At 41.5% G+C, this 25,811-nt stretch overlaps 1 protein-coding gene across 6 annotated transcripts in view; it reads right to left on the bottom strand.

Annotated features, from left to right (window-relative positions):
* The window catches only part of oma1 (OMA1 zinc metallopeptidase), a 73,122-nt gene that overhangs the window by 5,220 nt on the left and 42,091 nt on the right, over positions 1 to 25,811 (bottom strand). For 4 of the 6 annotated variants that reach the window (XM_043699294.1, XM_043699295.1, XM_043699292.1 and 1 more), the window contains one exon: positions 15,992 to 16,141. In XM_043699294.1, the coding sequence (XP_043555229.1) occupies positions 15,992 to 16,141 (150 nt within the window). Of the gene's footprint in view, positions 1 to 5,696; positions 7,097 to 11,240; positions 13,181 to 15,991; positions 16,142 to 25,811 lie in introns of those variants that run through there. The other 2 variants (XM_043699298.1, XM_043699296.1) reach the window with 2 other exon arrangements.

The raw sequence follows: 25,811 nt of genomic DNA, 5'->3' as shown, positions 1-25,811 counted from the left end.
ACATGCAGCAGGCAGTGAAGGCGGCAAATTATCTGTTGGTCCTCATAGGGAGGATTTGAGTACAGGAGGAGTGATGTCCCACTCCAATTACACTGGGCTACAGTGAGATGATACTTGGAATATTGTGCACAGTTTTGGTCTCTTTATCAGACTAAGGATGTTCTGGCTATGAAGAGATTGTAATCAGGTTTAACAGACTGATTCCTGGAGTGGCAGGAGACTGATGCATGGAAGGAGACTGGATTGGTCAGGATTATATTCTGTGGAGTCTAGAACAATGAGGGAGGAGAGGTCGAGTCAGGGTAAATGCAGGAAGGATGTTTTGGGGGTGGGGGGAATCCAGTGGAATTCTCTACCACACAAAGCAGTTGAGGCTAAAACACAATGTTTTCAGGAAAAAGCTTGATACAAAGTTCTTAGGGCTAAAGGGATAAAAGGCTAAGGGAGAAAGTGGGGACAGGGTACCACTCAGTTGGATAATCAGCCATAATCATATTGAATGGCGGAGCAGGCTCGAAGAGCAAAGTGGCTCAGTCTAACTCCTATTTCCTACGTAACGTATAATAAACACTTGTGTGGCATACATGATTTGCAACCAGAGCAAGAGAAAAGTTGTACAAATGTAGGTTCACTGTACAGGAAAGTCATACATATAGAGTTATATGGTAAGGTCCAAGGGAGAGTTGCTAAACAAAGAGACCTTGGAGTGCACATTCATAGCTCCTTGAAAGTGGAGTCCCAGGTAGGTAGGATAGTGAAGGCGGCGTTTGGTATGCTTTCCTTTGTTGGTCAGAGTATTGAGTCAGGAGTTGGGAGGTCATGTTGCGGCTGTACAGGACATTGGTTAGGCCACTGTTGGAATATTGTGTGCAATTTTGGTCTCCTTCCTTTCGGAAAGATGTTGTGAAACTTGAAAGGGTCCAGAAAAGATTTGCAAGGATGTTGCCAGGATTGGAGGATTTGAGCTATAGGGAGAGGCTGAACAAGCTGGGGCTGTTTTCCCTGGAGCGTCGGAGGCTGAGGGGTGACCTTATAGAGGTTTATAAAATCATGAGGGGCACAAATAGAATAAATAGACAAAGTCTTTTCCCTGGGGTGGGGGAGTCCAGAACTAGTGGGTATAGGTTTAGGGTAAGAGGGAAAAGATGTAATTTAGATGTAAGAGGCAATATTTTCACACAGAGGGTGTACGTGTATGGAATGAGTTGCCAGAGGAAGTGGTGGAGGCTGGTACAATTGCAACATTTAAGAGGCATTTGGATGGGTATATGAATAGGAAGGGTTTGGAGGGATATGTGCCAGGTGCTGGCAGGTGGGACTAGATTAGGTTGGGACATCTGGTCAGCATGGACGGGTTGGACCGAAGGATCTGTTTCCGTGCTGTACATCTCTATGACTCTAGTCCATGCCAATCAGATGTCCCAAACTAAACTAGTCCCATTTGGCTGTGTTTGGCCCATATTCCTCTAAACTGTTCCTACTCATGTGCCTGTCCAAATGTCTTTTGAATGTTGTAATTGTACCTGCACCTATCACTTCCTGCCAGTTCATTCCACATACGAATCACCCTCTGTCTGAAGAAGTTGCCCCTCAGGTCCCTATTAAATCTTTCTTTTCTCATCTTAAAAATTATGAGCTCTAGCTTTGAACTCCTGGGGAAAAGATCTTTGTTATTCACCTTACCTGTTGTTTTTAAAAACCTCTATAAGGTCACCCCTCAACCTCATGAAATGAATACACAATCAATTTCTTTATCTCATTTACCCTGATCGTACCATTCTCTCCCTTTCATGCTGTCCTCATCCCATGCCTTCCCATTTTTCTCATGCCACCCACTCATGCCCCTTCCATCCTATGGCATTTCATCCCTCTCATACCATTCCACCACACTGATATCACCCTTCCCAAACCATTACTTCCCTCCTACACCATTCCATCTGTAAAAAGTTGGAGAGTTTTTGTTGAAAGAAACCCAGGAATGGGGGGGGGGGGGAATCCAACATCCTGAAATCAAATGGAGTTTTAATGTGCCACACTATTTATTTAATTATTTATTTATCTAATCATAGTATAATAATTTTAAAAGGTCAATGCAGTAAATATTACCATCCTGAAAATTGCCATTGTGTTCCTGTCTGCATACACAGGATATTCAGACTGTCACTGCTGATTTGGCCTGTTCCACGAAGCCGGAATGGCCAACATTTATTTATCAAACCAAATTCTCTACAAGGAGCTTGGGTCTGGAATGCATTGTTATGGCAGTCAAAAGAAGCTCTATAAGGGCACAATGAAGTCTCCACTTAGGAGTATTGACATTGATTTTGAATTCAGAGTGTAGTTCACCAAGGACCACACAACCAAATAAATGGTGAGGACTCTTTTGAAAGCAAATACAGAGAGAAATGAAAGCACAGATCCCAAACCAGTAACTCAACTAAAACCCAAACAGCAAGTACCCTGTGCTACTTGTAGCAGAACATGCTGAACACATATTAAGGGCTACGGGGAGAATGCGGGTAAGTGGAGTTGAAATGCCCATCAGCCATGATTGAATGGCGGAGTGGACTCGATGGGCCGAATGGCCTTACTTCCGCTCCTATGTCTTATGGTCTTATATTGGCCCTAATATCACCTACATACACGTCAGAACCATATCAAACAATCCACATCATGAACACGATCATCTCTGCTTTGAAGGACAAAAGGAAAGGGAGAAGGCAAAAAGCACTGTACAGGAGTACTAGACAGGCAAAGAAGATACATAGAAATCATGTATTAAAAGGAATGCGCAATGATGATGAGTCGACTTTTGTGTGCATTCTGGCAATGTTCAGTTTGTAAATTTGGTCTGGAATGTTTGTTTTGTGATAGATTCTATTTTAGCACTGAGTTCAATCAGACACAGTGCATTCAAGTAAGAGAATGAAGATAGTATATGGGACTAGCAGTGGTTTCATTTACAATTGGAAGTGTTGATCACAGCAAGCCTGGCCAAAAATAAACAGAGTACAGGTACTGGTGGTCTCCTTTCTTCCTCTGCAGCTAATCACTATTGGTGTTAAGAGCAGTGCCTCATGATGCTGATTATACTCAGGGTAAAGCTGATCATGAAAAAACTTGATACAAGATCTGCCCAAGTACTACAGGGTTCCTCGAGAGCAGTTCAGGCAGTGAAAGCACTGTTTCAGCCCCTCAGAGTACTGTTCAGTTCAAGCATATTATTAGTGGCAGGACTACTTTTATCAGCATGTATGATGCTCCATGTGCTTGGGTCACACATTGGAATCGTGAGGAATATAGTCAGCAGTCATTGCACAGAAGCCATACTCAGGTTTCTGTAGTGGCTCAAACACAGATGGTATGGCAGACTGAGACAGAACAAATGTGTCATGATGTTGTTGGGATCACAGACACTGACCTTCATGTTAATCTACCTATGATTACAAAAAAGGTTGTGGAATTTCTTCTGGCTGCGATATATCTTGGAGTTGACAGAAGGCAGCTACAAAGTTTATGGAAAAACTTGCATGCACTAGTGACACCCTGCATCAATCTGCACTCCTTGCAAAGCCACATGGCATTCCATCTGCTTCTGTCTTTTACCTTTTGCACCCTTGAGTTACAGCAGTAGCCTTTTTCCTTCTGGGCCTGAATGTAACAGCATGTCTTCTGTAAAATCTGAGCAATATTTTCCAATAGCTGTCCAACTTTCAAAGCCTCTTCGGTTGTCAGTTTACAGATTCCTTCAGGTTATAAAATCCCAGTGTAGGGCAGACATAGTCATCATCAACTGCTTCATCAGGGTCTTCATGTAAGGTCTTAGCAATAAGATAACTCTTATTTCAGTGCACTTCAGAACTTCAAGAATCCCAAAAGCACTTCATAGCAAATGATGTACCTTGAAAGTGTACTCGCTGTTGCTTTGTTGAAAAGCTCATGACTCTTATCCAGGCAGTGAACAGGAACAGGGGCAGCACGGTGGCTCAGCGTTAGCACTGCTGCCTTGTAGCGCTAGGGATCCGAATTCAATTCCAGTCTCAGGCAACTGTCTGTGTGGAGTTTGCACATTCTCCCCATGTCTGCATGGGTTTCCTCACAAAGACCAAAGATGTGCAGGTTCGGTGAATTGGCCATGCTAAGTTGCCTATTGTGTTAGGTGTATTAGTCAGAGGGAAATGGGTCTGGGTGGGTTACTCTTCGGAGGAAGGGTGTGGACTTGTTGGGCCAAATTGCCTGTTTCCACACTGTTTAGAATCTATTCTGTAGGGAATCTAATCTAAAACTTCATCAGTCATACACATGACATTGCAGGACGAGTTACTGGCATGTAAACAAACAGACTTCTGGCATTGAGGGTCCACTGCAGTCATGATTCTGCATGTGCCAATTCAGGACCAAGTAAGGTCACAACACAAGAGTTCAGCCCAGAATGATAATTCTCTGTTAAGCAACCCAAAACTACGCCAACAAAATACTCTTTCTGTACACTCTGCATTATCAACATCTGCCTTAAACTGTCATTTTTATTATCAACAGCATATTAATGCAAAATATTTAAAGCTATAATAACATGCTTCAGGAATAAATACTTCATAAATGCTTCTCCTTACATTTAGTGACAATTTTAATACTGTCACTTCTGATGACTAATTCCTTTGTTAAAGCAAAATACTTTCCTTGTTCACTATCGAAACTCTTCAGATATTAATAAAAGCAAAAGTTTGTAGGTTGTGTATTTGGGAAGAAGAGGTTCGACACAGGCTGGTGATATAGATTTGCTTTTTAGTTTGGAGCCTGTGACAAGCAATGTGCCACAAGGATAGGACCTGTGTCCACTACTTTTCATCATTTATATAAATTATCTCAATGTGAATATAGAATGTATGTTGGTACATTTGCAGATGACACCAAAATATGTGGTGTAGTGGACAGTGAAGAACAGTACAGCAGGACTTTGATCAAATGGGCCAATAGGCTGAGGAGTGACAATTGGCGTTTGAATTACATACATTTGAGGTGTTGCATTTTGGTAAGGCAAACCAGGGCAGGACTTATACAGATAACGGGAGGGCCCTGGGAAGTGTTGCCGAACAAAGAGACCTAGAGGTGCAGGTGCATAGTTCCTTGAAAGTGGAGTTGCAGGTAGACAGGGTGTTAAAGGGTGTGTTTGGCATGATTGCCTTCATTGGTTAGAACACTGAGCATAGAAGTTGGGATGTCATGCTGTAGCAGTACAGAACATTGGTGAGGCCACTTTTAGAATACTTCATACAAGTCTGGTTGCCCTTCTATAGGAAGGATGTTATTAAACTTGAGAAGGTGCAGAAAGCATTTATAAGGATTATTGCTTGAACTGGAGGATTTGATTTATAGGGACATATTGAATAGGCTAGGGCTTTTTTTCCTGGAGTGTCAGAGTCTGAGGGATGACCTTATAGAATCATGAGGGCATGGATAGGGTGAGTAGCCAAGGTCTTTTTTCTCGAGGTCAAATCAAGAAGGCATAGCTTTAAGGTGAAAAGGTAAAGATTTTAAAAGGATCTTAGGGGTAACTTTTTCACACAGAGGGTGATGCATATATGGAATGAGCTGCCAGAGAAACTGGTGAAGGCTGGTACAATTACAACATTTAAAATGCATCTGGATGGGTAGATGAACAAGAAGGATTTAGAGGGATATGGGCCAAATGCTGGTAAAATGGGACTGGGTTAGATTGGGATGTCTGGTCAGCATGGATGAGTTGGTCCAAAGGGTCTGTTGCTGTGCTGAATGACTGTACAATATAACTTGATTTTCCCTCTGCTTACCACCTATGTCTTCCCATAAAGTCCAAACAAATAGAATTTTCAGTGAAATCAGACAAACCAATTAACTGTATTGACGATGAACCCCAACTAAATAAATGCAAATTAGATACATTCCAAAAAAGTCTTTTCTATGGGTGTCAATGAATCAACTATCTACCATATTATTATGGAAATCAGTTGAAATAATTATGTTCTAATTATGCTGACAGTGATTTACGGTGCCTGGAACATGATTACAGTCGTGTGGTTAAATCATACTGTCAGCACGCTTCGAACTTCCAAGTCTTTTTCTTGTTCAGTTCAATAAAGAATGGAAAGTGTCAAAACTGAAATGTTGCTGTTGTCAAAGGCTATTTTTCACACATTGGTAATGATGCAGGATGCTGCAACTGGGTGTTAAGATCCACAACAGTGCATGGTGCCACTTCAGTTGCATCTTTTAACATATTAATTCTGTAGATCAAGAGCCACCATTACATCTCTCTAAACCTCATCATTTTTGTGTCAAGAATTTTCAAAATATCTATATTTAACTTGATTTGGAATAAGTCAAATGCCCTCTGAATTTCCAAAAATGTATCAGAGTGAGGAATGGAACCCTGGCTTATACCCTGGCCTCTGTCAATGGGAGATAGCTGTAAGATCTCTGATTAAATGGATTATTCAGCAACTCACTAAGACAAGACAATATCAGCAATGGCTATTCTCCAAGGTTGGAGCAGGAGTCAGAATTGTTTTCTAGAGTCATACAGTCATAGAATCATTTTGATGTAAAAACATTTGAAATGAATGAGAAAACTTATAAAGCATGCTATACCTTTGAACTCCCAATTTATTTGATAGTTTTGACTAATTCTGAAGAATACTTCATGATTTTCCTTTATATCAGCTTCATGTCAAAGAAAATTGGGAAGATAAATCCCAGGGCTGAAGCACTAAGTACAGTTCCTTTCTTACTATATCACTAATTGACAAAAGCTAATGACATGTGGTGCATGATTTATTTCTCACTTAAAGTTTGTTGTGCAAAAACCTTGAGTTTTTCAACCAAGAAAAGTGTTGACTAATCGATTAAATTTCTTCAAATTGTAGTTAAACCAAACCTGAGCTAATACTTGTTAGGAATAGCAACAGAACATGTGAATACAGTTTAAACTAGTAAAAAGCCTGTTCACAACTGATATCAGGAAATCTTTCATACAAACATAATCAACATGTGGATCAAACTTTAAAATAATGTAGAAGATGCAAAAAAAAGGGCAGGAATACTCTCAGTCAGGCAGCTTCTGTAGAGAGAGAAAAACAGTTAATTTTGGGGATGATACTATCAGACATGATTCATGAACTCTTGAGGATTTTGAGCATTTTCTATTTTTATTTCAAATTTCCAACAAACGTGGTACTTTGTACAGGAGGTACAAATCCTGGAGTCAGTTAAATGAACAATGGATGAACATTAGGTACTCTGGTTAATTAACATAAAAATAGCTGAATGATCTTCTCAAACTATAATAACTTTGGAGGTGCCAGTGTTGGATTGGGGTGGACAAAGTTAAAAATCACACAACACCAGGTTATAGTCCAACAGGTTTATTTGGAAGCACCAGCTTTTGAAGAGCTGCTTCTTCATCAGGTGGTGAATCTTATAATCTTATACTCCACAACCACCTGATGAAGGAGCAGCACTTCAAAAGCTAGTGCTTCCAAATAAACCTGTTAGACTATAACCTGGTGTTGTGATTTTTAACTTTATAATAACTTTGTCATCAATAATGCATAGTCTCAGTTGTTTGAAGTTGGATTTCTGGATTTTTGTTTATTCAAAGAGAAACTTATGTTGAATTAACCTTGATAATTAAAATTTACTGTTTAATTGTTATTGTTTCTTAATCAATTCAATAAGTAGGCTTCAGCTGCTATTGTGATGTTTATCATGAATTGGGAGATCATGTGAACTCATTCTCTGTAGAGAATATGTCTTAATGGTTAAAATTGATTAATTAACCCTGCAGTTTGTTATTCCAGCCCAGTTTGCACATAAAATTGAGTTTTGGCTTGCAACTGAAACAGGTTTGCCTAAACAATAGGTATTTGTGTTGGGTATCAGAAACATTACAATCACTTCATATCGAGTTAAAAATCACACAACACCAGGTTATAGTCCACCAGATTTAATTGAAAGCACACTAGCTTTCGGAGCATCAGTCCTTCATCCGGTGGTAGTGGAGGGCTCAATCCTAACAGAATTTATAGCAAAAATTTACAGTGTGATGTAACTGAAATTATACATTGAAAAATTGATTGTCTGTTAAGTCTTTCATCTGTTAGAATATCATGATAGTTTCACTTCTTTCATGTGTAAATCACAAAACCTTTTTTAAAAAAGTTGCATTCTCAGGTTAGCTGTTAACAATGGTGATAGCCAGACAATATGTTGAAGGTGTTAGCCCCGTGTTCTCTGTCTATGCCATGATGTTTCGATTGATTTGAATCTAAAAAGTGAGATAACAGAGTTTTACATGAATGTATGCAATTTTTGAGTAAGTCTTTGTCTGTGTGTGTGTAGTGAGTGTAGAGTGTCTTACGTCTGTGGGGGGGGTGCAAGTGTGAGTGTGGGAGTGTGAGTCTGTAAGGGTGTGTGTGTGTGTATATATGTATGTATAGTGCAATGGTGGTTACCTGTAATGTGGCATGAACCCAAGGTCCCGGTTGAGGCCCTCCCTATGGGTACCGAATTTAGCTATCAGCCTCTGCTTGGCCACTTTTCATTGCTGCCTGTCCTGAAGTCCGCCTTAGAAGATGGTCACCCAAAGGTCCGAGGTCGAATGTCCTGGACCACCGAAGTGTTCCCCAACTGGGAGGGAACACTCCTGTCTGTTAATTGTTGTGCGGTGCCCATTCATCCGTTGTCATAGCCTTTGCTCGGTTTCCCCAATGTACCATGCCTCCAGGCATCCTTGCCTGCAACATATAAGATAGACAACGTTGGCTTAGTCACATGAGTACCTGCCATGTACACGGTGGGAGGTGTCCCCACACGTAATGGTGGTATCTATGTCCACACTCTGACACGTCTTGCAGCGCCTACCGTGACAGGGTTGTATGGAGGTGTCCTGAGAGCCAGGCAGCTTGTTACGAACAACGATCTGTTTGAGGTTTGGTGGTTGTTTAAAGGCAAGTAGTGGAGGTGTGGGGAAGGTCTTGGTGAGGTGCTCATCCTCATTGATAATGTGTTGCAGGTCACGACGAATATGGCATAGTTTTTCAGCTCCTGGGAAATACTGAACAACAAAGGGTACCCTGTCGGTTGCAGCACGTGTCTGTCTCCTGAGGAGGTCATTACGGTTCCTTGCTGTGGCACCTCAGAACTGGCGGTCGATGAGTTGGGCATCGTACCCCGTTCTTGTGAGGGCATCCCTGAGTACTTCCAGATGTCCGTCACATTCCCCTTCATCTGAGCAGATCTGGTGCACGCGTAGGGCTTGTCCATAGGGGATGGCTGTTTTAATATGTTTTGGGTGGAAGCTGGAGAAGTGTAGCATTGTGAGGTTATCTGTTGGTCGCGGTAGAGAGTGGTGCTGAGGTGTCCATCCTTGTTGGAGATGCACGTGTCCAAGAATGAGACAGACAGTCGAGAGTAGTCCATGGTGAGTTTGATGGTGGGATGAAACTTGTTGATGTCACTGTGTAGTTTTATCAGTGACTCATCACCATAGGTCCTGAGGAAGAAAATGTCGTCAATGTACCTGGTGTATAATGTTGGTTGGAGATCCTGCATAGAGAAGAAGTCTTGTTCTAACGTGTGTATAAAAATGTTGGCATATTGGGGTGCAAATTTGGTCCCCATGGCTGTTCCATGTGTCTGGACGAAGAACTGGTTGTCAAAGGTAAAGACGTTGTGATCAAGGATAAAGCGGATGAGTTGTAGGATGGTGTTTGGAGATTGGCAGTTGTTGGTGTTGAGTACTGAGGCTGTTGCCGCGATACCATCATTGTGGAGGATGCTGATGTCGAGTGCGGAAACGTCCATTGTGACGAGGAATGTTCCTGGTTCGACTGGTCCGTGGGTGCTGAGTTTCTGTAAGAAATCCGTAGTATCGCGACAGAAGCCGGAGATCCCCTGTACAATAGGTTTCAAGATGCCTTCCACATAGCCGGAGAGATTCTCAAATAGGGTCCCATTGCCCGACATGCTGGGACGTCCTGGTGTCTTGGCTTTGTGTACCTTTGGAAGGCAGTAGAAGTCGCCTACACGAGAAGTACATGGGATGAGGGAACTCTGAAGGACTGAATCCAAAGTTCTGATCAGTGTATTTAATTCATGGGTGTATTCTTTGGTCGGATCAGCTGGTAGTTGCCTTTAGTGTTCCTGATTGTTCAGTTGTCGGTACACTTCCTGAATGACAATGGCTCCTCCTTTATCTGCTGGTTTGATGACAATGTTGTGATTGGTTTTGAGAGTGTTGATGGCATTGCGATGTGAACGGTTGATGTTTTGCTCTACCTTGTGGGTACGGCTGATGAATCTGGCATTTATATATTTCCTGACAGTTTGAGCATACATGTCAAGCCGAGGGCAGCGGCCCTCTGGTGGGGTCCAAGTTGACACGTTCTTTGGTCTCTCCTCTACAGATCCCTGTGATGACTGTTCCAGTTCATCAGTGGGCTCATTGGGATCACTGCTGGCACCTTGAAAGAATTCCCGAAGTCTCATTCGTCTGATGAACTCCTCCATGTCTGCTGCCAGAACCAACGGGTCCATTTTGGCGGTGGGGCAGACGTTGAGACCCCTACTCAGGACTTCAATCTCCCAGTTGGGGAACACTTCAGTGGCCCAGAACATTTGACCTTGGACCTTTGGGTGACCATCCTCCAAGGCGGACTTCGGGACAGGCAGCAGCGAAAAGTGGCCAAGAAGAGGCTGATAGCTAAGTTCAGTACTCATAGGGAGGGCCTCAACCGGGACCTTGGGTTCATGTCACCTATAGATTCATGTAGAACTCTGAGCTCAAAAACTGCATGAATTCATGTAAAACTCTGTTATCTCATTTTTTGATTAGAATCAATCCAAACATCATGGCATAGACAGAGAACACAGGGGGCTAACACCTTCAACATATTGTCTGGCTATCACCATTGTTAACAGCTAACTTGAGAATACAACTTTTTAAAAAAAGATTTTCTGATTTACACATGAAAGAAGTGAAACTATCATGATATTCTAACAGATGAAAGGCTTAACAATCAATTTTTCAATGTATAATTTCAGTTACATCACACTGTAAATTTTTGCTATAAATTCTGTGTTAGGATTGAGCCCTCCACTACCACCTGATGATGGAGCGACGGTCCGAAAGCTCGTGTGCTTCCAATTAAACCTGTTGGACTGGTGTTGTGTGATTTTTAACTTTGTACACCCCAGTCCAACACCGGCATCTCCGAATCATGACTTCACATCGAAGTTTTCATCCTCATTCCATACTGAAATTCACCTCAGGGTCCAAAAAAAGAAACAGTTTGATGGAATACAGCAGTGATGGCTTTCCAAATTGCATTCCCAATCAAAATAAATATTATATTTATCAACTACTCATGAAACAGTAGGAAAGATAAAATACTTTCCCTGTTGTTGCTGGACTTGGTATCCAAAGTCTTGAAATGAGAGTAAGCAATTCTCAATATCTACAATTGTTCAGATATCGTGTTTGCCAGTGTAATAAAAATAAAAGCAGGAAAATTTAGAATTAATTGGTTGAACTCAACCTCCAGGACAGAAATAAAAAGTCACTTTTCCTAAATAGGCCCCTTGCAGTTTTTTGCACTATGACACACCTCTATGTTTCTGTTGCCCTTTTATTTCCTTCATCAGGAATAGAGGCTTTTGCCCGAAACATCGATTTCCTGCTCCTTGGATACTGCCTGAACTGCTGTGCTTTTCCAGCACCACTCTAATCTAGAATCTGGTTTCCAGCATCTGCAGTCCTTGTTTTTACCTTATTGCACCTGAAGGCTTATAACGATCACTGCAGACGTCTGTATATCCATTACCCTCATGACATTTTTTACTAAATTTTGGTTCAGGTTAACAATAGTCACTCCCAGAATCAAACTGCACATTGCGTGTTCAGAACTGGCCTTGTATCACCTGTTGCCAAGTCAAACATTACAAACTTGGTGAGGGGGTCAGGGGAAGGTTCAAACACATTAAACACACCCTGTAACCTCAGAATTGCACGTTATGCTTTTTACATTTTCCCTCAGCCAAACCTCAGTGATCTTTTAGTAGGCTGTTTGACTATATTATTAGTAAGATGAGAATCATTGAGCTGCTGCAACTCACAGAGCGTAAGTGAATGAATGACTACTGTAGTGCAACTAATTTATATTAGCTCATGAATAAAAATAATCACACTATTCCTTTAGCAGGTAAAAGAACACACCATTCCCATGAAACCTACCTAATTATCTTAGCCAAGCCTAGCTTTCTCATCAAAAGAAGTACGTTAGTATAAAGTGACCTGCTTTTGAGACAATCACAACATCTGACTAACCTTAAATAGGTGTTTTTATTTCTGTTCTTATTCACTGAGAAAGAGGAACTGGGGACTCTCTCTTGGATGAGCAAAGATTTCCGCCAATTAAATATTGGATAGACTGAAGCCACTCTCTTTGGTCTGCATCATAAACTCCACACTCTCCTACGGCGACCTCCTGAAGCTGAACTATGCTGTTCACAAACTTGTTGTCATATCTGACCCTAAGAGGGGTGCACAATGGCATTGTGGACCACATAATCATTAAAATGCATATTTTCACCTTCAGAGCATTGCTTGTCTCTACCCTAGCATTAGTAGATCTGATGCCAAAACCCTTACACATGTCTTTCTTATCTCCAGAACTACTTCCCATCTCTTTATTCTGCTGCTGGGCAAAACTCCAAGATTTGTGCATGGTAGTGACTTCCAGAACTGGAAGTCAATGTGTCCTTGTGCCAATTAAAGCAAGCAAATTCTTTAAGCAGTTGTGCAACTTTCAGGAAACATTGTTGCAAGTTGAACCATTCTAATGCAATCCTAGCCAGCAACACACTAGCATTTGTAATCATGTTATCTTTACAGTAACAAATTACCCAATATCCCTATTCTCACTAACTTACATTGCCACACAGTTAAAAGTTACCTTGATTTTAAACTTCTCACCAATTTTCAAATCCAGCCATGGCCTGAACCCTCCTTATTTCTGTAATCCCCTTCAGTGTTATAACATAGCAAGATATCAGTACTCATCTAATTTGGACCTCTTGCTTATTCCGGATTTGAATTACTATACTATTAATGGCTATGTCTTCAGTTGGATCAGGTTGCCTCAGACTGTTGAGACAGAAGGCAAAGATCTGGTAAATCAAGTAAAATGTGCAAAAATATGAACTTGTATTACCAAAATGAAGAATGACTGCAGAATTTCAAGATGTAAAGGGATTTAGCAGTTCTAGTTCAGGGGTCATACAAAAACAAGCATGCACATACAAACAAGTGATTAAGAAACCTATAACAATAGGAATTGAACATAAAAATAAGAATGTTATGCAGTTATTCACAGCATTAGTGTGACCACATCCCAAATACTGTGTGCAATTTGGTCTCTTTAGTTAGGAAGGATGCAAATGCAGTGGAAGAGGCTCAGAGTAGAAGATATTTATTGGACTGATACTTGGAATAACTTGGAATGAGCATGGTTGGATAGCTGGATTTGTTTTCACTCAAGTTTAGACAAGTGAGGAATGATTTAATTGAAGTATACAAGATCCTGAACAATCTTGACAAGGTGGAATTGAAAAGGATGTTTCCTCTTGTACACACACCCAGAATTGGAGGCACTTGTTTAAAATTAGGAATCCCACATTTAGAACAGAAAGTAGGAGATTTTCCTTCCTCTCAGAGGGTTGCGCTAATTTGGAACATCCATGCCTCAGAAGATGGTGGAGGTGGAATCATTGAAAACTTCTCAAGCAGAGGGGGCTAGATTTTCATTAGGGAAAGGAATCAAAGGTTATTGGGAGTAGATGGGAACATGGAATTAAAAACACAAACAGATCAACCAAGATTTTATTGAATTGTAGGATAGCTGATATGGTTCCATTTTCAAGAAGGTGGTAAAGATACTACTGGAGAAAATTCTGAAACAGAGAATTTATCGCTACATGGAGAGGCAGGGTTCGATCAGAGATAGTTAGCATGGTTTTGTCAGAGGGAGGTCATGCCTAACAAATCTGATTGAAATTTGAGAAGAGGTGTTCAATGTGTAGGTGAGGGTATCGCAGCTAATATAGTTTTTACAGATTTCAGCAAAGCCGTTAACAATATCCCACCTGGGACACTGATAAAGAAGGTAAAAGTATGTGGGATTCAAGGTACCTTGGAAAGATGGATCTAAAATTGGCTTAATGGTAGGCAAAAGAGAGCAGTGTTAGAAAGCTTTTTCTGTCACTGGTGGCCAGTGTTCTGGGGCATACCATAGGGATCAGTGTTGGATCCCTACTGTGAGTGATAAATATAAACAATCTAGATGAGAATATGATGAGGATTATAAGCTTGCGGATGAGATTGGTTGAGTGGTTGAAAAAGGTCTTAGATATCAATAGGTTGATCAGATGGGCAGCTCAATGGCAGATGGAATTTAACTCTGAAAATTGACAGGTGATGCATTGTAGAAGTAGTAACAAGACAAGGGAGTATTCAATGAATGGCAGGACACTGGGAAGCTCAAAGGAGCAGAGGAATCTTAGGGTGCAAATTCACAGACCATTGATGGCAGCAGTAAAATTAATAGGGTGGTTGAGAAGGTATACAGGCCACATGTCTTTATCAGTCATGGCAAAGATTGTAACAGCAGGGAAGTTATGTTGGAGCTGTAAAAACCTTTGGTTAGGCCACTGTTGGAGTACTGTGACAGTTCTGGTTCACCACTATTGGAAAGATTGCACTGGAAAGGGTACAGAGATGATCATCAGGACATTGCCCGGGTTATATAGAGAGGCTGGATAGGCTCACATTGTTTTGTTAAAAGAGCAGAGAAGGCTGAAGGGGACTTTATTAAGGTTTTCAGACAATGAGAGTCTTGGACAGGATGAAGAAGCAGATATTCCTTTTAGTTGAAAGGCCAATAACAAGGGGGCATAATTTTAAGGTGAAAGGCAGGTGGTTTAGAGGGGATTTGTAAATAAAAAATGTTTTTTATCCAGAGGATGGTGGGAATCTGGCATGCACAGACTAAAGGGTAGGAGAGGGGGGAAACCTCAACTTCAAAAAAAGACATTTGAAATGTCATAATATTCCTGGCTGTGCTGGAAAGTGGGATTAATATATAGGTCAACACAGATTGGATGGGTTGAAAGGCCTCTTCCATGTTGCATGAATCTATCTCTGAATCACGCTTCGTTTGTAATTCCTCTGCAAAACAGTTTGGTACATTTATTCTGTAATAACTGCAATATAATTACGACCTGCTTGTTGATGTAATGTACCACAGCTCATCAGTGAACGTCAACAATCCTTATTAAATATATACATCAAAACAGGAAAGAGGAAGAGAAGACATTGTAGAAATCCTACACACTTGGCTCCCAGTTCCGTGTGAACGAAAGTCAGTTGCACATGAATGTACCAACCCTATCCATTTACACAATAGCAACTGACAACATACCATAGCATTGTGCTCTTTCACAGATTCCGACACTGGGTTTACAGGAAGTTGACTGGTAATTATTATAACTTAAGGTGGAACTTTCAGCTTCGTAACCCTGAGTGGTCTTCTAATACGAAATTAATTTTATTACTACGCCATTATTTTTAAATTTATCAACTCAGAGGACCAGGTGGAAAACCTGAAAATTAGCCTTGCAATCTTAACTTCAACAGGGTAAGGTCAAGCAGCAGAGTAGAGATAGAAATTCTCTCTGAAACTGAAGGCTTTCTAAGTTTAGGATCAAATCTAAACCTGCCAAGTATTAATCATGTTACCTGAACTTCAACAATGTTAACAGTTTAAAAAAAATCAGAGTATGGATGCCTGACAAACACTTTCTAGGTCACAGATATGTCAATAAGACAGAAAGATTTAACATTTAATTGATTACCCTCCTAGCTCTACAGTTCTCTAGAAGAATGCAGGCTCTTATTTACCTCGGGTATTAGCTTTTCCAGGCGTTCAACTCGATGATCATTTGAGGGGTGTGTGGAAAACCATTCAGGAATTTGAAATGTTCCAGAAACAATCTTCATCAATTCCAATTGTTGCCAATATACACTGCTTGCTCTCACATCAATACATGCCTAAAATAATGAAAAATATTTGTGAAATAAAGCTTAAAATTAATACATATTTGATTAATCACAATAAATTTGGTTTGTCAGCCTTTTGCAATTATGTTTTATAAAAAGCACATTTATGTAAGAATGTTATAACTTGACTGATTTGTACTGGATTTCACAGTTGTCACATCAATTTGTATGTTGGACTGAAACTAATGGCTGGAGGAGTAGTTCCATTCACTCGCCAACATGTTGAGGGCAACCCTGCTAAGGTCATTTTCAAAAGTCTCAACACAATTGTATACCAATCAGACAGATTAAAGTCAACAGTTAGCTGTCTGGTTAAAGGAACTTGTGTGCTTTTGCATTCAAAGATCCCATCTCCTCGAGTTGCTAGCCAATCAGTAGGCCATGTGCTCCAATGGGACTGCAGCAACAATGGATGAAACCTCAGAATGTGGATCTTGGAGGAGTCAGTCAGGATCTGGTGGGTAGACGTCACTGGTGAATATGGAAATAGTCAATGCTGAAATTAACAAATCATTCAACATTGTCTACCTTGGTACCACACGGTACCCAATTACGAACTCTCCTTCTGCAGTCTCTTCCACGATGAGGACACCCAACCTTTAGTGGCTGGCACTAGGGGTGCCCTATCAGCTTCAGCAAGATGAGGCCTTAAAGCAGACATCAATGCGTAAGATTGCTGACAACCTTCCATTCCCAAACAAAATTGAAGGGAGTAGTGAATGTGATTGGCTGCTCACATCCTCCTTCACTTCTCTTTGTATGTGCCTCCATACCCACTCCAGTGCACCTCATGCTATAGATTATAACCAACTTGTTTAGAAGTGTCACACAGCTATAGAGCAGATGGAACTTGATCCCCAGCCTGATGGCCCAAAGGTCACTATTACTGAATCAAAAGAGCCTTTGCGCCTCCTGCTAGACATTTGTTAATCAACCAGTTCACAGATGTTATTACACTCCTCTGCTGCAGGTGGAACTTAAGGCTAGGCCTCCTGGTCTAGGGACAGAGACACCACCACCAAGCCATTGCATCTCCTGCTATGAATTAAGTATTAATTGCGTTCACATGGTGACACTAATTAGGTGCTCACCTGTGCTCATAAATACATATAAAAGACAGGCAATTTGATGAAGGTGCTCGACATTCATTGTATGGCACTGTGTAAAAATAAATGCTAACAGCGTATTGAGACTAGACTCAATTTTCCAGCCCTCATTGTCTGGCTATCTCAGTTGTAACATTTTACACTATTAAGCCTTCTCTAATTAAACCTGAAAGGATTCACTGCTGTTGGATCATATTATAATTGAAAGTAACAGCAGCTGCAATACCTCAGACACACGAGTAAAATTTAGCATAATGCTAGAAGAAATAAAAAGTGGCAAAGAATATAAAAGACCCAAAGGTCAAATGTGGTCTCTTGCCCATGATTTACGTTTACACACTTTGGTAAGATCATGAACTGATTAAAAAATGGAAATAACATTTGTTATCAACAGTGCAGACCTTTATAATGTTAGTTCTGAACATAGTTTAGATATATAATTTAAGTTAAAGCCTTAGAAAGATTCTATGGTCTGTAATTCTACAAAAAGAAAATGTCATTCAATCTTACAGCTAGCAAAGATAAAAAAAATTACCTGAAGCCACCTGGTCTCCTTCCTATCGGAAAGATGTTGTGAAACTTGAAAGGGTTCAGAAAAGATTTACAAGGATGTTGCCAGGGTTGGAGGATTTGAGCTATAGGGAGAGGCTGAGCAGGGTGGGGCTGTTTTCCCTGGAGCGTCGGAGGCTGAGGGGTGACCTTATAGAGGTTTACAAAATTATGAGGGGCATGGATAGGATAAATAGACAAAGTCTTTTCCCTGGGGTGGGCGAGTCCAGAACTAGAGGGCATAGATTTAAGGTGAGAGGGGAAAGATATAAAAGAGACCTAATAGTAAAAAAAAGTCTCTCCTCCTTCACTTTTTAAACATTTTTTAGACTGTAAATGTTCCACAAAAATGATTTAAAATGAAAAATATTATGTTTCTGATAATATAACCCATAAGAAAGCCTATGACCCAGGAGCAGCTGCAAGATTCACCAACTCTTAGTTCACCGTTTTTGTTTTAACCTATTTTTCTAATCAACCTGATGTCATCAAACACCTCTGGAGCAGGTGGGACTTGACCCCTTGACCACTGTGCCAGAAGAGGGCCTCCAAAAGCCTTCAACCTGTTTCTCAATATCAACCTGTCAAAGACATTATTACACACCTCTGGAACAGGTGAGACTTGAATCCTGACCACCTAGTCCAAGGATAAAGACACTACCACTGCCCACAAGAGGGCTGAGATCAAATTCTCAACCACATTCACTGGGTAACAATTGGATGAAGAAACTATTGCTGCTTTTAACCCCATACTCAAACCACAATTTCCAACATGCTACCAACTGACTACAATCAATTAATTTAGCACCGATTGATGATTGGAACTAGAGTCATAGAGATGTACAGCACGGAAAGAAACGCTTCGGTCCCACTTGGCCATGCCGATCAGATATCCCAACCCAATCTAGTCCCACCTGCCAGCACCTGGCCCATATCCCTCCAAACCCTTCCTGTTCATATTCCCAGCCACATGCCTTTTAAATGTTGCAGTTGTACCAGCCTCCGCCACTTCCTCTGGCAGGTCACTCCATACACGTACTACCCTCTGCGTGAAAAAGTTGCCCTTTAGGTCTCTTTTATACCTTTTCCCTCTCACCCTAAACCTATGCCCTCAAGTTCTGGACTCCCTGACTTTGTCTATTTATCCTATCCATGCCCCTCATGATTTTATAAACCTCTATAAGGTCACCTCTGACGCTCCAGGCAAACCAGCCCTAGCCTATTCAACCTCTCCCTACAGTTCAAATCTTCCAATACTGGCAAAATCCTTGTAAATCTTTTCTGATTTCAAGTTTCACAAGATCTTTCTGATAGGAAGGAGACCAGAATTGCACGCAATATTCCAAAAGTGGCCTAACCAATGTCCTGTACAGCCTCAACATGACCTCCCAAACTCCTGTACTCAATACTCTGACCAATAAAGGAAAGCATACCAAACGCCTTCTTTGCAATCCTATCTACCTGTGTCTCTACTTTCAAGAAGCTATGAACCTGCACTCCAAGGTCTCTTTGTTCGGACCTTAGCAGGACATATACACTTAATGGTAAGATTTGCTTTCCCAAATGCAGCACCTCACATTTATCTAAATTAAACTCCTTCTGCCACTTCTGAGCGCATTGGCCCATCTGATCAAGATCTGGCAGTAATCTGAGGTAACCTCCTTCGCTGTCCACTACACCTCCAATTTTGGTGACATCTGCAAACTTACTAACTGTACCTCTTATACTCACATCCAAATCATTTATGTAAATGACAAAAAGTAGAGGACCCAGCACTGATCCTTGTGGCACTCCACTGGTCACAGGTCTCCAGTCTGAAAAACAATCCTCCACAACCACCCTCTGTTCTTCTATCTTTGAGCCAGTTCTGTATCCAATTGGCTAGTTATCCCTGTATTCCATGAGATCTAAATTTGCTAACCAGTCTCCCACGCGGAACCTTGTCGAAAGCCTTACTGAAGTCCATATAGATCACATCTATCGCTCTGCCCTAATCAGTCCTCCTTCAAAAAACTCAATCAAGTTTGTAAGACATGAATTCCCACATACAAAGCCATATTGATTATCCATAATCAGTTCTTGCCTTTCCAAATACAGGTACATCCTGTCTCTCGGGATGCCCTCCAACAACTTGCCCACCACTGACGTCAGGCTCACTGGTCCATAGTTCCCTGGCTTGTCCTTACCAATGTTTTTAAACAGTGGCACCACATTAGTCAACCTCCAGTCTTCTGGCACCTCACCTGTGACTATCGATGATACAAATATTTCAGTAAGAGGCCCAGCAATCACTTCCCTAGCTTCCCACAGGGGTCAAGGGTACACCAGTTACCCTTTGGATTCTCCTTAATCGTATTTGTCAAAACTATCTCATGTCCCCTTTTTGCCCTCCTGATTTCCCTCTTAAGTATACTCCTACTGCCTCAGTCACCTGCCCTGCCTTATTTCCCATGAGAAGGTCAATATTTGCATCTTCTGTAGTAGGTCCACATACTGAATCAGAAAATTTTCTTGTACACACTTAACAAATTCCTCTCCATCTAAACCCTTAACACTATGGCAGTCCCAGTCTATGTTTGGAAGTTAAAATTCCTTACCATAACTACCCTATTATTCTTACAGATAACTGTGATCTCCTGACAAATTTGTTTTTCAATTTCCCTCCGACTATTTGGGTGTTTAAATTACAATCCCAATAAGGTGATCATCCCTTTCTTATTTCTCAGTTCAACCCAAATAACTTCCCTGGACGTATTTCGGGAATATCCTTCCTCAGTACAGCTGTAATGCTATCCCTTAACAAAAATGCCACTCCCCCTCCTCTTTCTGTCCCTTTCTGTCCTTCCTGTAGCATTTGCATCCTGGAACATTAAGCTGCCAGTCCTGTCCATCCCTGAACCATATTTCTGTAATTGCTATGATATCCCAGTCCCATGTTCATAACCATGCCCTGGGTTCAATTTCCTTCCCTGTTAGGCCTCTTGCATTGAAATAAATGCAGTTTAATTCATCAGTCCTACCTTGTTCTCTCCTTTGACCCTACCTGCCCTGACTGTTTGACTCACTTCTGTTCTCAACTGTACCAGTCTCAGATTGATCCCTCCCCAACCACTCACACCTTACTAGTTTAAATCCTCCTGAGCAGCTCCAGCAAATCTTCCTGCCAGTATATTAGTCCCCTTCCAATTTAGGTGCAATCTGTCCTTCTTGTACAGGTCACACCTACCCCAAAAGAGTTTCCAATCATCCAAAAATGTGAATCCTTCTCCCATACACCACTTCTCAGCCGTGCATTCATTTGCGCTATCCTTCTATTCCTGCCCTCACTAGCACATAGCACCGGGAGTAATCCAGATATTACTATTCTCAAAGGCCTCCTTACTAAATTCCAGTCTAACTCTCTATAATCTCCCTTCAGAGTCTCAACCTTTTCCCTTCCAATGTCGTTGGTTCCAAGGTGGACAATGACCCCCTGCTGGCCCCTCTCCCCTGTGAGAACATTCTGCACCCTCTCTGAGACATCCTCGATCCTGGCACCAGGGAAGTAACACACCATTCTGATTTTTCGCTGCTGGCCACAGAAACATCTGTCTGTATCTCGGACGAGAGAGTGCCCTAACACAATCTATCTCTTGGAAGCAGACGTACCCCTCATTGCATTTGAGCCAGTCTCAATACCAGACCCTTGGCTGTTCGTGCTTTGTTCCCCTGAGAATCCATCACCCCCTACAATTTCCAAAACAGCATACATTTTTGAAATGGGGATAGCCACAGAAGACTCCTGCACTAACTGTCTACCTCTCTTACCTTTCCTGGAGTTAACCCATCTATGTGATTGTATCTGCGACTTTCCCCCTTCCCATTCGCTGCCATCCATCACATCGCCTTGTTCTTGTAAATTCGTCATTGCCTCTAAGTGTCTCTCTAACCGATCCATTCGATCTGATAGGATTCGCAACCAACGGCATTTATTGCAGATATTATCCTCAGTAACCCATACACTCTCCCTCAACTCCCACATCTGACATGAGGAGCATATCACTCTCCTGAAGGCCATTTTTGCTTCTTTCAATCTACAGACCAGAAACTAGCACTGTCTTATGCCTCTACAAAACCCTGCTCCAGGTTAAATTCATACTTGTTTAATCAAGAGACATACCCAATAAAACATGTAATCAAGAAAGAACCCACTCTACTCACTCCTGCAGACTTACTGTGAAGCCACGCTTAAAATATCAACTTATCTGTTTCTGTGCTGTGACCTCTCCCAAACAGGTTCCTCCAAGATCAGTTGTGAATTTCACTGTTTGTTAATTTTCCCATTCGCACTCCGATGCCCAATGATACATGAATTCAAACAGCAAAGGCAATAACTGTGCAGGTTCACTGCTGTGTCAGTGTGGGTCTGTCTCTCTCTCTCTCTCCCTCCCCCCCCCCCCCACTGCACTGACCTCACAATGTGCTTCCCTTTTAAAGGTGCTGTTGTTTTGACCTTTTTTCTCCAAAGTTCCAAAACAATGCAACATATAAAACAGTAATTGCTGCTCCTGGAATTCGAGGAAATCACCTCTAACACCTAAAATACCTCAAAAAAGGAGCAGCTGTTACAGCCAGAAATTTTTCCCATCTTCCATCTTGGATTACCCAGAATCCTTTTCATGACACTGAAGTTAGGGCCACTAGGTGGTAGTCATTGAGACATGCTGCATGAGCCTTCTTAGGCACAGGGATGATGTTGGCTCTCTTGAAACAGACAGGGACAGTGGTCTTCTGCAGAGGGATGTTGAAGATGTCCAAGATGACCTCTGCTACTTGATCTGCGCATGCTCTGAGTGCACGGCCTAGTATTCTGTCTGGTCCCATCGGTTTCCTTGGATTCACATGAAGGAAAACTGATCTGACCTCTGATGCAGTGACTACTGGGATAGGTTCATCAGGACTTGTCGGAATAGGTGTTACCTTTCCACCAAAATTCTGCTTAAAGTGAGCATAGAAGGCGTTGAGATGATCTGGGAGGGATATTAGACTAGATTCCTTACAGTATGAAAACAGGCCCTTCAGCCCACCAGGTCCACATCGACCCTCTGAAGAGTAACCCACCAGACCCATTCCCCTACCCTATATTTACTAATGCACCTAACACTATGGGAAATTTAGCATGGCCAATTCACCAGACCTGCACATCCTTGGATTGTGGGAGGAAACCGGAGCACCCGGAGGAAACCCACGCAGACAGGAGAATGTGTAATCTCCACACAGACAGTCACCCGAGATAGGAATTGAATGCGGGTCCTTGGCACTTTGAGGCAGAAGTGCTAACCACTGAGCCACCGTGCCACCCCAGAGGATATGTCATCCTCGACTATCTTGCACTGTACCCATCCAGTTACCTTTTAAATGTTATAATTGTATAAGCCTCCACCACCTGCATGAAAACGTTGCTTCCTTAGTTCTTTTTAAATCTTCCCGCACACCTTAAACCCAGGCCCTCTAGTTTTGGACTCCCCCACCCCAGAGAAAAGACCTTGGCTATTCACTCTATCCAAACTCCTCAAGATATTGTAAACCATGTCTAAGATTACCCATCAGCCTCCGACGCTCCAGGGAAACTAGCCACAGTCTATTTAGCCTTTCCCAATAGCTCAAATGTGACAACATCCTTGTAAATCTTGCCTGAACTATTTCAAGTTATACAACATCCTTCCCATAGCACGGAGACCAGAATTGCGCACAGTATTCCAAAAGTGGCCCAACCAATGTCCTATACAGCTGCACCATGACTTGCTAAATCTAACACTCAATAGTGACTAATAAAGAGACCTTGGAGTGCAGGTTCATAGTTCCTTGAAAGTAGAGTCGCAGGTAGATAGGATAGTGAAGAAGGCATTTAGCATGGTTTCCTTTATTGGTCAGAGTATTAAGTATAGGAGTTGGAAGGTCATGTTGCAGCTGAACAGGACATTAGTTCGGCCACTTTTTGAATATTGAGTGCAATTCTGGTCTCTTTCCTATTGGAAGGATGTTGTGAAACTTGAAAGTGTTCAGAAAGATTTATAAGGATGTTGCCAGGGTTGGAGGATTTGAGCTATAGGGACAGGCTGAATAGGCTGGGGCTGATCTTTGAGGGGCCCTATTCGCTCCCTAGTTACCCTTTTGTCCTTCACATAAAAACCCTTTGGATTCTCATTAACCCTATTTGCCAAAATTAGAAGTGCCATGGATAGTGAAGAAGGTTAGCTCAGATTACAATGGGATCTTGATCAGATAGGCCAGTGGGTTGAGGAGTGGCAGATGGAGTTTAATTTAGATATCTGTGAGGTGCTGCTATCTTGAAAAACAAATCAGAGCAGGACTTATACACTTAATGGTAAGGTCCTAGGGAGTGTTGCTGAACAAAGAGACCTTGGAGTGCAGGTTCATAGTTCCTTGAAAGTAGAGTCGCAGGTAGATAGGATAGTGAAGAAGGCATTTGGCATGGTTTCCTTTATTGGTCAGAGTATTAAGTATAGGAGTTGGAAGGTCATGTTGCAGCTGAACAGGACATTAGTTCGGCCACTTTTTGAATATTGAGTGCAATTCTGGTCTCTTTCCTATTGGAAGGATGTTGTGAAACTTGAAAGTGTTCAGAAAAGATTTATAAGGATGTTGCCAGGGTTGGAGGATTTGAGCTATAGGGACAGGCTGAATAGGCTGGGGCTGATCTTTGAGGGGTCCTATTCGCTCCCTAGTTACCCTTTTGTCCTTAACATAAAAGCCCTTTGGATTCTCATTAACCCTATTTGCCAAAGCTATCTCAGGTCCCCTTTTTGCACTCCTGACTTCCCTCTTAAGTATACTCCTACTACCTTTATACTCTCCTGTCTGTATCTGACATATGCTTCCTTTTTTGTAACCAAACCCTCAATTTCTCCAGTCATCCAGTATTCCCTACACCTACCAGCTTTTCCTTTCATCCTAACAGGAATATCTGGTCTCTGGACTCTCATTATCTCATTTCTGAAGGCGTCCGATTCTTCAGCTGTCCCTTTACCTCATATTGAGATTGTACAGTACATTAGTGAGGCCTCTTTTGGAGTACTGTGTGCAGCTCTGCTCACTCTGTTATGGGAAGGATACTATTCACCTGGCGAGGGTTCATAAAATATTTACCAAGATATTGGTGGGAATGGAGGGTTTGACTTATAAAAGTAGGCTGGAACATTTTTCACTAGAGCGTAGGAGGTTGAGGGATGACCCTCAAGAGACACTGTAAAATCATTAGGGGGATATGGTGAATTGCAAAGGTATTTTCCCTTGGTTGGGGGAGTTCAAGACTAGGGGGCTTATTTTTCAGGTGGCAGGACAAAGATTTAAAAAGGCTGCAAGGGGCAACTTTTGTTTTACATGAAGTGGTTAGTGTGTGGATGAAGTGGTGGATGCCGGTACAATTATGCTTAAAACATGTTTGGATAAGCACAGGAAATGGAAAGGTTTGGAGAGCTATGGATCAAATGCAGGAAGGTGGGACTAATTTAATTTGGGAACAGTGAATGTGGACTAATTGGACTGAAAGGGTCTGTATGACTCTACAACTCTTTTTAAAAAAGTATAAAAATTAAAATATATAAAAATTGAAAATTTGATCTGTCTAGTGGATAATGACGATCAGACTCAATTATGTGGTCTCCAAGAATGAACTCATTTTGGTAATTGTGGCCCGGTGAAGGTCATTTGTGAACAATGGATCTCTGAAAGAAGTAACAAAAAGCATCTGACATGATGCATCTCTCCACTAGTCAATGCCATTAGCGTTATTTAAAATACAAAATTACTGATCAGCAGCAGCTCCATATTTAAAGAAATTACATTCTATACAAAATATTAATCTCTGAATTTGAAACACAAATTCTTTAATAAAAAAGGTAAAAATTATAGAGATAAAAATGTTAGTTTCAGCATCAGTATTTTATTCTGTGAATCAGTCCAATTCCAATGGACCATAAAGAAAACTGAAGACAGTAATTTTT

The sequence above is a fragment of the Chiloscyllium plagiosum genome, chromosome 11 (assembly GCF_004010195.1).
Source record: "Chiloscyllium plagiosum isolate BGI_BamShark_2017 chromosome 11, ASM401019v2, whole genome shotgun sequence".
NCBI lineage: Eukaryota > Metazoa > Chordata > Chondrichthyes > Orectolobiformes > Hemiscylliidae > Chiloscyllium > Chiloscyllium plagiosum.
The sequence above is the reverse complement of the archived record's forward strand: the minus strand, read 5'-3'. Positions and strand labels throughout refer to the sequence as shown.